The sequence below is a fragment of the Xiphophorus maculatus genome, chromosome 14 (assembly GCF_002775205.1).
Source record: "Xiphophorus maculatus strain JP 163 A chromosome 14, X_maculatus-5.0-male, whole genome shotgun sequence".
Classification (NCBI taxonomy): domain Eukaryota; kingdom Metazoa; phylum Chordata; class Actinopteri; order Cyprinodontiformes; family Poeciliidae; genus Xiphophorus; species Xiphophorus maculatus.
Window position 1 is genome coordinate 5028467 of NC_036456.1, and position 14790 is coordinate 5043256.

General features: G+C 37.1%; 1 protein-coding gene across 1 annotated transcript; it reads left to right on the forward strand.

Moving 5' to 3' along the window:
- Positions 1-10590: 10590 nt before the first annotated feature.
- LOC102227512 lies at positions 10591-14155 on the forward strand. Its single transcript, XM_023345798.1, has 5 exons — positions 10591-10887; positions 10982-11677; positions 11765-11875; positions 12216-12259; positions 13853-14155. The coding sequence occupies exons 1-5, from the start codon at positions 10833-10835 to the stop codon at positions 13973-13975; spliced, it is 1029 nt and encodes a 342-aa protein (XP_023201566.1). The 5' UTR covers positions 10591-10832; the 3' UTR covers positions 13976-14155.
- Positions 14156-14790: the final 635 nt, after the last annotated feature.

Below are 14790 nucleotides of genomic sequence, written 5' to 3' on the forward strand. Positions count from 1 at the left end.
ACTACAAGATCTTAACAAAAGTTTTGGCAATGAGGTTAAAAACTGGTTTACCTAAAATAATTAGTCAAACCCAATCCGGTTTTCTGAAAGGCAGATCCATCATAACAACATCCGCCTGGTTCTGGACCTTATTGATTATAGTCACTTAATAAAAGATGACGGTTTTATGTTGTTTTTAGATTTACACAAAGCATTTGATTCTGTGGAACATCACTTTATTGTTAACACGTTGAGACATTTTGGTTTTGGAAATGGTTTTCTTAATATGATTACCATGTTAAACACCAATATCAACACTTATATATATTATTATATATTAATATTAATATTATGCTGTGTGTCTCTGTCACAGGGCACAAGCCCCAGATTCAAAGTAGAAAAGGGAATCAGGCAAGGTTGCAGTATCTCGCCTCTCTTATTTATTTTAGTCACAGAACTACTTGCAATAACAATTAAAAACTCTAATATTGAAGGTCTGGAAATAAATAACCAGAAAATAATCATTAGCCAATTCACAGATGATGCAACCCTCTTCCTAAAAAACAAAGAACAAATTCCTTTAGCTCTAAAGGAAATAGAATTTTTCTCTCAAGCCTCAGGGCTGCAGCTAAATGTAAATAAATGTGAAATTATGAGTATCCATAATTGTTCTGATTCTTCAATTTTCAATATTCCAGTTAAAAATGAAGTTAAATACTTAGGCATGTGGATTACTAAGTGTAGAGCTACCAGTGTTAGAAAAAATTTACAAGACAACATTGATAAATGTGGCAAAACCTTAAATATTTGGCTTCAAAGAGACTTGATGTTGTTTGGTAGAACTTTATTAACAAAAACTGAATTGTTATGCAGGCTGACGTTTCCTGCATATTCCTTAGCCGTCCCTCCAAATATCATAAAACAGATTAACAGAATTAATTTTAACTTTATTTGGAAAAACAAGCACCATGACATCAGAAAAAGTGATTTGCTAAAAAATTTTTGAGGAAGGTGGTATCAAGGCAATCGATTTTGAAATTATGAAGGGTACTTTAAAAATTAGATGGCTTCAGTCCTTTTTAAAAAACGGTGATCTTATTTGGTGTGTTATACCAAATAATTCGTTTGTATTTCAAAAAAGTTGGAGGTATTGAGCTGTTATTGAAATGTGATTTTGAATGATCAAAACTCCCTACAACTCTCTAATTTCCACCAACAGGTTTTGTTACAGTGGAAGTTAATGTTTAAATAACTTCAGTCCTCATAATGTCCCACTGTGGAACAACAGAGCCATTCTATGTGTAGAAAATCTATTTTTCTAGAAGATTGGTGGAATAAACAAATCTGGTCAATTACTCATTTACTGGATGGAAATGGTAATATTCTAAGTTTGGAAGAATTTTACAGGAAGTATGGAGCTGATTGTTCACTAACAATTTATAAGAAAGTTTTACGTCGTATCACTAATGTCCTCATTCAGTCAGTTAAAAACAATTTACCTCATTTCTTTATTCCAAGACTCCATAAGAGTCTTGGAATAAAAACTCTTATGGAGTCTTTATTCCATAAAAATTAGGACGAATTATTTGAAATTCCCAATTCCTCCTAAATATAAAGAATTACATTTTAAAAATAATAAATAACATATATCCTTCAAATGAGTTCTTAAGAGAGAGATTTAAGTTTAATGTTGAGAATTGTGGTTTTTGTAAAACTCAATTGGAAACAACTAAACATTTGTTTTACGAATGTAAAGAAATATTAAACTTATGGGATCAACTTTGAAATTTTCTAAAACAATAAATGTGGATTTTATTTCCGTACAAAACATTAAATTCGGTTTATCGATCAAAGAAAAAAATATGGAATTTTTAGTCAATGTTCTAATGATTATAACCAAATATTATATCCATAAATGTCGCTATGCAAAATGCTCCCTCTCATTCTCTGCTCTAGAAAATGATCTTTCCTTTTTTAAAAGATGTCGGAGAAAGATGCAGAATTTAAACGCAATTAAAATGTTTGAGTTAATGGAAGAATTTCAGTTAGGAGTCCCCTCTGATTTAGTTATTATTATTATTATTATTATTATTATTATTATTATTATTATTATTATTATTATTATTATTATTATTATTATTATTATTATTATTATTTTCTTTTCTTTTCATTATTTTAATACTTTGTTTTAGCCTTACATCTAATTGGTTTTGTTAACAGCTGTTCTTGTGATATTAGTTGGTTTTTTTTTGTAATGTCTGTTATTGACGTGTTGTTTGAGATTGTTATTGTTATCTTTGTATATTCAATAAAAAATAAACAAACAAACAAAAAAAATCGTTAGCAGGTTGTTGACCGGTGTTAGCTTCCGGTTGACTCTGTGACGCTGATGCTTGTTAATGGAACTGTGCTGAGGGCTGACGGACAGCCATCTGGAGCAATAAATGGACGGTAACCACCTCAAGTGACAACAATAATAGTACATTATAACCAAAAGAAACTAAGAAGAAAAAAAACAAACAAAACCGCACGTATTTATCCGGTATAATAATAATATAATGTAACAAAATATATAATTATTACTTATGTTTACCAATAATAATCCTTATTTTTACATATTCAACTGTCTGATACTCATATTTATTTGTTATTCTCATTTAGATTTTTCCTTAGCCTAACACCGGAAATAGATGTACAGATTTTCAAAGTTTCTCTAATGTTTAAGATTTTGTATTTATATTCCTTTCTTTCCATTTTCAGACGATGGAACGATGTTTGTTGAGGCATTCAAAGCTCGGGTAAACACGTCGTGTTTTTTGTTTGTTTTTTTTTGGTTTTTTTTTGCAGTTTTTCTCGCATCACACACTGGAATATTTTCTGTCAGCGTATACTGTATATGATTACGGGAGATATTTTATTTTGTGCGTTTTGTGTCTCTATGGAGAACTACGCTGTAACCACCTTTCTGCCTTGTTTTTTCACTGTGGACGATTCTCTTATCATCAATGCCTCCAGCGTCAACATGCCTGTCAAACGGTGACGGTGTGTGAGGACGGAGCTCCTCAGTTAAGTGAACAGGTTATGAAACGAAATGAGTCTGGATAATCAGTGAAGTAAGGATTTTGGCCAGCAGAGGGCAGCAGCCTACCAAACAAACCACATAAATCACCCCGGAAGTCTCCAGTGAGCAGGAAACGTGCCAGTAATTTGGGCTAAGTTCCGTTTATGGGGATATTTGAAACGAAAACAGCAGCGAAGAATATCTGCGTGACCATTTTAAAAATAACATTTTCAAAAAAAAAAAAAAAAGTTTTCTTTTTTGGAATTTTTGGGTAAATGAATGCAGTGACAGCACCAAACCTTATTGTAACTTAAAACGCTTTATTATGCAGCAACTGCCACTTTCTAAATTTATTTAAAGAGTCATTATAAAATGTTATAATGTGTGGGAATAAAGGATATTGACGTTTTTAATTTATTTGCTGCATTTGTTGTGTTCAGATTTAGTACATTTTAACCTGTGTTTTTGTCTATGACACATGCCGTATAAATAACCTTTAGTTTTTCACTTCATCACCTTGTCTTTTTTTTTTTTTTTTTAACTAACGTGCTCTGATGCTGCAACCTCATCAGAGAGCTGCAGATGAGGTTGAACTCTCCTCCACAGAATGCCTTCTGTTACACTGAAACCTTGTTCTGGGTCAGGCTGTGGTTGACACAAGGCGCGTTGTTAGAGCCTCAAATCGGCATCAAACTTCGAAATCCTTCAGATTTGCTGCCTCAGAAAAGGACAGAGAAGAATTTACTCTCTGCAGCTGACTAATATAGAAAACAAAGAAACAAAGAAAGAAAAAAAGAAGCCTGTTGCTGCAGAGTTCCCGCTCTGGCCGATCACGTCGACCTCTGCTCCAGCAGTTTAGTCAGCGCCACCCCTCCTCCGCCCTGACAGGATGTATATGTGGTCATAGCTCTGATGTAGAGACAACAGCTCCTCTGATAGGGTTAGCTAGAGAAGGCCTGCTTTTAAATGACCGTTTTTGGATTTGAACCTTTATATTCCAGTCTTTTTACACCAAATTTTATTCATGCATTTAGAGAGAAAGATAAATACAGAAAAAAATGTTGCAAATGCATCGAAAAGGAGCGAAAGAAAGCACTTACTTTAACTGTTTAAGTTTCCAGAGCAAACTAGGAACCTTTCTGGCCAATGCAGACCTGATTCTGTTTCTCTCTAACCACCATGACCGCACGTAGCAAACATCTATTTATTTGTCATCCTGTAAGCACAGAGTTACATCTTAAGGTGCTTTGCAAGCCTTGTTTTTCTCAATATGTTGAATACTTTTTGAGCTGCAGAGTGTTTTAAAGACTTGTGAGAATATTTTGCTCTGCCTATTTTAAAATTAGTTTACAATTTACAGTAACATGTTCTCCCCGAGGTCTGCCTTTACAAGAAATAATAATAAGGCTGCGTAAAATGTTAAAAGTTTTGTCGAGCTATGAACAGTCACTTTTTCACGTGAAATAATTTGCCAAAACCCTGTTGGGAAGAAAAGGCCGAATTTATGAGGGACGTCATAAATTTATTTAGAGAGGACCAGAAATAAAGAATGAAACAAAACAAAGAACAAGGAAATATTTCATCAGTGTTAATAAGTGAACCTCAGAGTCCAGCAGATGAAGACTGTGATCTCATCTCAATACGACTAAACGTCTTAATTTTTCATTTTTTTATTCATTGCTGAAGCAAAAGCGTAAAAATGAAATTGGTCCAATTGGCTTCAGTCTCTGTGTCAGTGAGTATCGTGACTCAGTATCACCTCTTCAGTACAGGAGCTGTAGCAGGTCTGGAGCCGCCCAGGGTGAAAGAGCCAATCAGAAAACAGAGAGCATGTGGCCAGATTGTTTTGTTTTTTTTTTGCTTCAAGATTTTCCAATCATGTATTTCATATCTGGTAAAGAAGTGGAGATGTGGAAAAGCTCATAATGAGGTGTCAGCAGTCGGCTTTGAGACACGAAGCAGTAATGTGATTTTCTTTTTGTCAATATAATTCTGTTTAAGGCTTTAGCTGACCGGTTTGTGCTTCTTCTTATATGACCTTATCAGACAAAAAGGATAAGGTCATTGACAGAAAAAGCTTGCCATATTGTGCTGATGCCTTGCTATAACTTTCAACTTACTTTTATTTTGTAAACAAAGAACTGATGTACTTTATTAATCCTATTCAATCCATTTTATTTATAAAGTACATTTAAAGAATACACATTTACCCAAAGCGCTGTTTGTGACTCTGATCCCATTTTGGTTTTAGACCAAATCACCAAAAGTGATTTAATACATTTAATTGATTATGATTTAATCTAATAAAAATCATTTAATAGTTTGATCTCTACAATCCGTTGAATTGGATGATGATGATGATGATGATGATGATGATGATGATGATGGAAACAAACACCACATGCTAAAAACATGTGCATGTGATTTAGTACATGCTCTTCTTTAAACAGTATTTTGCGTTTCCAGGCCAACAAAACTCATCATCTGGATCGAACTAAGCAAACAGACACAAGGATCCTACTGGATGATTATTTTATGCAGTTGGCAACAAGTCATGGAACCCAAACCAATGCAACACGTAGCTTCTCATTTCTTCAACCCTCACGTGTAAAGACAGTCCTGAAAAAGATGTGTGTCTGTTTAAGAATGGTCACATCTCTGGCATGGGTCAAGCCAGATTAACTACTCAATCTGGGTCAAGAACTGTCCAGCGGATTCCTAAAGTCTGGATGGAAAGTGGAGAACCGTTGACTTTGAAGAAGAAATGTGGATGAGAAACAAATCCTGAATGCTATTATATATATTTGGTGAAATCAAATATCAACGAAAGCAGAACTCAGGGTATTTCCACATGCAAAATGAAGAGGGAACTCAAGTGAACCGCTGTGGACCCAGGAGATGGACAGCCGACCTGTCCAGGGTGTACCCCGCCTCTCACCCGTTGGCTGCTGGAGATAGGTAACAACAGGCCCCAATGGGATAAGGGTGTAAGACAATTGATGGACGGAGGGATAATCACTTCCGCTGACTACCTAAATGAACTGGATGACCAGTTTATCTCATCATGTTCCCAGATGACAATGCCAGGATTCATCAGACTCAAATTGCGACAGAGTTGTTCAGGGAGTATGGGACATCATTTTCACACCTGGACTGGCCTCCAGAGAGTCCAAACCTTCACTCCACAGAGAATCTTTGGGATGGGAAGGAGAAGGCTTTGCAACATCGATAGGACTCTCTCATCCTCAGTGCAGGAACCTGGGTGAAAAATGATTAACACTGAATGAAAACAAATCAGGTAACATTGCAGAGGCTTACCCAATATATGCTACAATGAATGTGTGCCGTGATCAAAGTCGAGAGGAGTATTAGTGTGTTACCTTTAGTTTGGTGGTAAGTGTTTTTTTGGCCAGCCAGAGTGTATTACTACTACAGTACTGTCTGTTTGCTACATACTACTTTCTATTTATAGTTACTACACCTTCTAAACACAAAATAATCTCAAAATTCTCTTAAATTACCCAAACTGTTGAACACCAAGAACACTCAGACACATACTTTCTTTTCACACACGATACAAAGCAAAAATACTGACAAATGTCACATAACATGTTTCATTTCTTTTAGTTCTCTGGACATTTTACGTGCATAAGAGCTGACATGTCTTCCCCACGTTAAAACCAAGTTATTCTCATGTGTGGGTATCATGGCGCTTGCTGTCCTTCATTGCGAGAAAAGAAAAAGACGACGCCACTGAAGGGGCTGAACCCAACCCACTGCACCCCCTCTGTCACGTGATCAGACAGATCATTTGGACAGTCAGACGCATTTTTTAACCAAACCTTACAGCTAAGCCAATCACAAGCAGCCTTTGTCTCACGGAAAGAGTTCTGTGCGTTGTCTGAATATGAACGGCAAATAACAGAAGAGGTTCAGTGTTGATGCAGCTTTCCAGTTTTTCTTCTTCTTTATGAAACGTGTGAGTATCAAACATCTCTCAGAGTCTGTATGTTTGCATCGGTTGTTTTAAAGGACAGATAATGAGATTTTAAAACTACGTGGAGGAAATCCCAGCCGCCATGTTGCGCCCAAATTTGCTTTTTGTACTCCTTTAAAATGTTTTTGCTCCTTTTATACATCGAGAGCTATTTTGCTTCTTTTTTTTAGTCTGATCACATCAATACAGACGTTCATATTGTGTTCTCTAAGAAAAAAACACACACCAATTCATTTAAATAATCAAAAGTAGAAAATGAATTTGGTTGTGACCTGACAAGGACGTGATAGATGTTTAATCATTAAGCTAATCCTTTTGTCTCAAAACAAACAATGAAAGAAATTATGCCTGAGTACAATTTTATTTATTTTGAAGAGTTTTCTCTCATTTTTCTCATTGCTAAAAGTAAAAAAAAATCAGTCATATGCTTTTGTTATAGAAACAAAGTGTCCAAATATTCTATTTAGAAATGCTACTTGTCTGTTTTTTGTAACAAATGGAAAATAGTTATTCAGTTTTTTTAGGTGACTATTTGCTTGATTAACTGCTGATGTTGAAGTGGCTCTAGGAAGATTTATGATTTAGTGTTATGACAGACACTGTTTACCTTCCAATAAATCCCACTTTTTCCCATCAGTCCATGAAAAATATTCTATTATGCCATATTCACATCAAAGCTCTGGGGATCATCATGTTCTTTGTGACTGTTTTTCTGTTTCAGAATATCCTCCCCCCCAAAATTCAAGTCTCTTTATTGTTGAATCATGAACATTGACTGCAGCTGAGGGAAGTAAGGCCTGCGGCGCTTTAAATGTCGATATGGGTTCTCTGGGACCTCCTGGATGAGTTAGCATGAAGGACTACAACCTCCACAATGGCAAAGCTATGGAAGGATTACGTAAGGAGGTAATGAAACTGAAATGTTTTAGAGCTCCTGGGATAATGAAGGACATGAGAGCAAGATTTGGTTAATCAGGAGAATGACGTGCAGCTAAGGACAAACCTGCACAGGTACACCAAAGGAAGGTGACCGATCAACAGAAATAAACTTGGATGGAATAAAACAGGACACCAACAGATCATGCTAATAAAACGCTGATCAAATAAGTAGCTTATTAGTTGCAGTCAGAACAACCGCACCAATACGACCACTGATGTCAGTAATGGGGGCATTAAAGACGCGTACGTCGTTGGTCCTCCCGTCTACTTGGTTCAATCTTGGGTCATTGTCACTCAGGATTCATTTGTCCAGGTTGACTCTACACCAACCCGCCTTCAACAGAATCCCCATGCGTATAGATTGATACCGAACACAGATGTAGACGCTGCAGTCACCTTGAAAAAAATCCCCTGCGGTCTATAAATATGTCTGTGAGCACCGGTTGGATCTTTTGGTGCACAACTGTCTCATCCGTCTACTGTCCCCTCGTGTGGTGACGGTGGTTTGACCTACTCAGCAAAAGTTTCCACCAGTGGAAACGCTTGTTCTTGCCAAGACGGAGGAGGCTGCATGGCCTTGAGCTTCCAGCGTCAACCATATCTGTGTGATCTGGACTTGCTGTTAACAACTGGAACAACAAAAGTTGAGCGACTGTAGGACATTTTGAACTTGAGGGAGATGTAAAGGACATGTATGACTTTAGATCAGCTTCGGTTGATAAAGTCTCTTTCTGTCTCTCCAGATTTAAAAGAAGAAAAAATTTTTAAGAGGAGAATCCCATGTTACTATTGGAAAGGTTTCACAAACCAAAGGCTTTCTTTGAAGAATCTATAATCATTGTAGAATATTCCAGCTCAGATTTTACCATCCGAAGAATTGTAGATGATAAAAGGCCTCAAAGGGCCTTTTAATCCATTTAGTGGTCAATCAAATGTTAGAAACTAGATATTGTGGTTTTATTGTTATGTGATCTTTTGCCACAGAATCCTGCTGGTCCTCTACAGCCATTAGATAAAAAGGTAATCCCATTTGAGAACGTGAAAAATCTGGATACCAGAGGAACTGTGTGACGGGTCAAACTTAAAAACATATTAGCCAATTGCTACTATGTCAAGTAGAAAAGATACCAGCAGTGATTAAGGGTGTCTGCCAATCAATCTACCAAGGATTGGAAGATAATTTCCAAACATCTTGACTCAATGGGTCTAGAGTAAGAGTGGTTATTCATTGGAAGGACTCTGAACACCTCTGAGAAACACAGAACCTGGTAAAATGTGACAAAGTGCTGTCCTCTAGGAGGTAGGGATTACTTGAAGTCACTGATGGCAGATTTTTAAGTACCAACTTCTCAAATGACTGGTTCTTTCTTCTTTTGGTGTAAATTTGCAACCAAGGTAGACAAAACACCATCTCTAACTACACAACACGCCAAACACCGAGGCAGGTAGGTTACAGCAGCAGATGTCCGTACTTGGGGACCACTATTGTTAGCTAATCACCAAAAACTGTTTATCAAGATTTGAATATCAAGTAGAGAACAATGTCCTGTTCCAATAAGTCTTGATTCTACATTTGGAATGTGTTACAATCTAGTGTCGTTTTTCAACCATGACAGACCCACGATGCACAGAGCCACCAGAAACCTCGGGTAAGTCAAAGTATTTTTTAAATACTTTGACTTCATCTGCCGAGGTAATGGACTCTAGCTATTTTTATTTTCAAGTTCTGGCATTTCAGTAGAGACTTAATAAAATAAAAATATCCAACATTAGATCAAAGGTGCGGTTATACAGGTGGACTAGTAGTGAAGGACCCTGGAGGAGATGGAGAAGGAAAACATCACGGGTGTGCTAACAGATGACCATTGGATCGTCCACCAGGAACCACTGCGTGCCCATGTCAACATTGATACGGTACTTTTTTTTTTTTTTGCTGGAGCGAGAGTCTTCAAAACCAAGCTAATGCTCTCAGGAAACAAATATGCTCCAAGAAATCTTGTGTCATTTTGTGCTGCCAAGCTACGGAGAAGCAGCTCTTTCCAGGCGTCTTCACAAGTACACGGTAAAAAGCTTGAGATACTTGACGCTGAGTTGGCACGCCTCATACGCTGACAGCTAAAACTGAGTCTGTTGGTGCTGCAGAGTTTCTGCGTTACATCCTGACATCAATGCCAAGCTGCTCAAACGCTCCGCATGTTTGCTCACGCGAACATCCTAAAGGAGTCGTCTCACTTCACTCAAACGGAAGATTTACTCAACTCAGAGCATAATCCCAAAACATTGACCAAGTTGTATCCAAGATGAGACACCAACTATCTGGCAGAGTCACTTTTAGATCTTTTCCTCGTGCTGTTACAAGACATTTGATTTTCCTTTGAATTAAAAATTACGTTTTGCTTGTTTGCCGGTACAAGAATGTTTCCACTCAAAATTACTCAAGTAAAAAATGGTTTTACATAAAATAGACTTTTTTAATTCCAGGTTCAGTATACGCAGTAAGTCTTCAATAAAAGTTAAACCAGTCCAGTCCTCAACTAGTACCTTTTTTTTTTTTTAATTTGGCCCTCTGTGTATTGGAGTTTGACCACCTGATTTATAATATAAGACATTTCACTATAGTGACCAATGATTAAGTAGCGTTATCCCAGATATGTCTTGGATAACTTCTACCAACCTGGAATGTAATAGTTCCCTTTGTAAATCGAGATGACCGAGTCTCAACCATGAACACTGAAAGCAGACACTGATCACATGAGGCTTGAGTCCACTCTGATTGGCTTGTCACAACCAGTCTTGTCTCTAGGAAGTAGAGCACATTAAGAGATTCTATCAGTGAAGCAAAACCATTTAAAGAAAATGACTCCTCTTATGTTTATTGGCTATGTGACATGTCTGATCCTGGAAACTTTGGGTAAGTTGTGACTTTAAAAGTTTTATTTTATTGGCTCTTCAATGTTGCAGCCATAGCAGAAAGTTACGTGTGTGTGTTTCTTCTCCATTTTCAGTTCGTTTGGAAGCTCAGACTCCATCACCGTCTTTGCATTTTGAATCGGTCAGCGTCGGCTCAAATGTGACTTTAAAGTGTTTCTATAAAGAAACTGATGGAGTGATTTTCTACTGGTATAAACAAACTCCAGGGCAGAAACCACAGCTGATGTCAGAGTTTTATAGATATAAGAGAAATGGCTCACTTACGGGTGAATTTTGCAATGATCCACGATTTGAGCTGGAAACTGGCAAAGACAAAAACCACTTGAGGATCTCCAGTGTGCAAATGTCAGACTCTGCTACTTACTACTGTGCAGGAGTTCATACATATCTGTATACATTTTTAGAGGGCATTACAGTCCATGTAAAAGAACCAAATCTGAACATTTGGACCTTGGTCGATCAGTCCAGATCTGAGATCAACCGGCCAGGAGGTTCTGTGACTCTGAAGTGTACGGTACAAAGTGGGACCTGTGATGGGCAACACAGAGTTTTCTGGTTCAGAAACTCTGAAGAACACCTTCCAGAGATCATTTACACCAATGGAGCCAGTGATGACCAGTGTAAGAAGAAGCCAACCACACAGGCACACAGCTGTGTGTACAGCCTATCCATAGAGAGTCTGGACGCGTCCAATGCCGGGACCTACCACTGTGCCGTTGCCTCATGTGGACACATTCTGTTTGGAAAGGGGATGCAGCTGGACTATGAGAGTAACAATCTTTTTTCAAAGGCGGTCTTACATTTCAAGAAGTGGTGAGGATGTCCTCTGATTGTTACGTCTCACTGTCTCTCTTCAGAAAAGTCTGACTCCCCTGTCCTGCTGTACGTCTTGAGTGGAGCTTTAGCAGTCAGCATCATCATGGTGGTAATTCTGGCTCAAAAACTGCACAAGACCAAGTCCTGCAAAGGTAAAGTTTGGCTACAGATTAGTTTTGCAATTTAGAAATTATTAGAGTCAAGCAGTGAAAGATTATTGTGTCCCTTCTTTCTTTTTTTTCCCTCATTTTTAATCTGTTGATGTTTTTTTCTTTTCGAATTTCTAGTGTTTTTCTATTTTTTTACTTGATAGATACGTCCTATTGAAGTAACACGTCCACTTTTTTTTGTAAATGACATTTTATTACCAGGCTACTAGTTGACCATTTTGTCATCGGAGGATAAAACTAAGTTTTAAAAAAAATCCTCAACAATACTGTGGATTATATTCCTAAACGATTCTTTTTCTGTTGCTGTTATTTGTGCCGACAGACTCTCCAGACAGATCCTCCGCAGCCTCCGCTCTAAATGCAGATGTGAGCATTTTTATTTCCTCTTTATTTCTCCGTGAAATGTTTTACAGTGTGTTCAGAATACCAGACGGCTGCAGAAAGAGGAGATCAAAAGCAATATTGATGTTCTTAGTATCACACAGTGTTGTCTAGAGCTGTAATTCACCAGGTTGCATTTTTATATAATCTGTCCTTAAACTGTAGGTTCAAAATGCTATTTCATAGTCAGTTATAAAATAAGCCAAGATGAATAAACCGTTAACAGTTTACTACAGAAGAGATAAATATAAAACTGGTGTGCTTTTGTTTTCATACTCATAACCAAAACTCCTTGAAGTGAAACAGGTTTAAAATCGAATTAAATTACATATCATAGCTGTAGGCTTAATGTAAGGTCAACCAAAATATGTGACAATATAATAATGGCAATTATACCTTTTTGGTAACACTTTATATTTTTGATAACTTCTGGAATTGTAATGTTTTTTTCTGTTAATTTGGAAGCTTGTGAGTTACTGCAAACAAAAATATAATAATAAAAAAAGCTATATTTCATAAAACCAAATAGAATGTATAATACACAAATGTGATGTTGTGCCTCAAAAGACGACTGATTACCAAAAGCTTCTGGCACAACTTCATCTACTTCTAAGGTACGTGGAGAGAGGTACGTTTGAAATACTGAAATACTGAGGGACCAAATGATTTTGTATTAACAGACTAACACATGGCAGCTTATGGCCTCTAAAAGAGGCATAACTAAAAGTACAAAGCAGGCAGTTGCTCCCTCTGTAGGCGCACACAGAACAGAGATACATCATCAGCTGTGACACACAGGCTGATCAGCAGAATCTGACAGAAATGATAACAGCTGGAGGATGCTAAAACACCACTTTTCTTTACTTGAAACCATAAATGTATTTGAGCAGCATACAAGAGAATCATGACTCAATAATGCTGAGCCCCTTGTGGAATAATGAAATCCCCTTGTGGAAATCGCCTGCAGCTCAGGGTTAAGTTTCTAGCAACACTCCTTTGATTCCGCAGTTCAAGACACCCACTGATATCGAGTTAAAACAGAAAACAAAATTTTAAACCTTTTAATCCGTGAAATACCTTCTTTAGAAAATAATTCAACATCAGGTCATTCAAAGAAAAGTTTGAATTTAGGATTTATGGTGCAGTAGACTGTTTCAGATAAGATATGGCTAGGATATTAACGCCCTTTTTTTAATGGAAATTATAATTTTATTTCAAAACATATAGAGAACATAAAGGGGACTCCAACAATAGCTGGGATGTTTAAACCCCGCCTTTATTTATTAGAAGACATTGCAACTCAGACATAAAAACCGAGAGCACTTTTGTTGAAAACATCATACGTATCTTGTTGAAATCGAGAATTTGGTCGGATAAATGATAGACTTGCTGCTGAATTACAAAAAGTCTTAAGACATCTCTGATTGTTAGATTCAGGCCTGTATGTGTTGGAAAAGAGAATATAAAAATAATGCCATATTTATGCAGTCACATATGTAACAATACCACAAGACAATACAGGGTTGTAGTTGGCATTAAAGCTACTTTGTTCACGACTTAACTCTGTTGTTTATTCAGGATTACGAGGATGCAGAAAATCTCCATTATGCTGCTTTAAGCAGTAATAAACTCAGCAGATCGAGAGGGAAGAGGGACGCCACCAGTGAAGTTGTGTACTCCAGTGTTGGGCCTCAGAACTGAAGTTGCTTCTTTGTGTGGTTATGCTAATGCAGTGGTTCCCAAAGTGTGGGGCGCGCCCCCTAGGGGGTGCGCCGTGCCATTGCAGGGGGAGCACAAGAAGCGATATGGATGAAAAACCCCCAAAACAAAACAGTTACACAAAAGTGTTTCACTGTTAAGATGGTTTGTAGTTTGTTTTGTTGCAACCTGAAGTGTGAAATAAACTTCAGTGGAGTTTGAAAACAAAATATGTGTTTAGGTTTATATTTGGTTGAACAATGTGTGTGCCCAGTTGATTTTTTATTTTATTTTATTTTTTGGGGGGGATTTTATTGTAATCCATAGGGGGGCCCAGAAAATCTTTGGGAACCACTGCGCTAACGTCTCCGGTAGAAAGTCTTTGCTAAGCTTTTGACCAAAACATAAAAATTCCTTTTCATTTAGCTGTAATTAAGCTAAACCTGTTAGATATGACCAAAGTAAGTCCATCTCCTCTGTCACTATTCTTGTACAAACCTTTGAACTCGTGTCTTTGTTAACATCAAGAAATCTTAAATAAAGATCAAAAACTATCTGCGAGTTTCTTATGTTTTACATCTTTACTGATATGATCACAACTTTCTAAACTAAATCTGTATCACAGATTTAGTCTGCTGTACAGACTAAATCTGTATTCAGTCTATAAATACAGACTAAATAAGGTAATTTCAATTTCAATAGACATTGAACCAGTCCAGGCCTTGACTAGCAACCTTTTGTTTATTTTGGCCCCTTTGATGCTCCTTATTTACAATATAGGAGATTCGACTATTCCATACCCTTATCCCACATATTTG

Excerpts from the sequence above, each read along its gene's own strand:
- LOC102227512 (XM_023345798.1), top strand. The coding sequence starts at position 10,833 with ATGACTCCTCTTATGTTTATTGGCTATGTGACATGTCTGATCCTGGAA. Across the intron at positions 10,888-10,981 it reads TCTGATCCTGGAAACTTTGG|TTCGTTTGGAAGCTCAGACT; the intron begins GTAAGTTGTGAC and ends CTCCATTTTCAG. Across the intron at positions 11,678-11,764 it reads GATGCAGCTGGACTATGAGA|AAAAGTCTGACTCCCCTGTC; the intron begins GTAACAATCTTT and ends GTCTCTCTTCAG.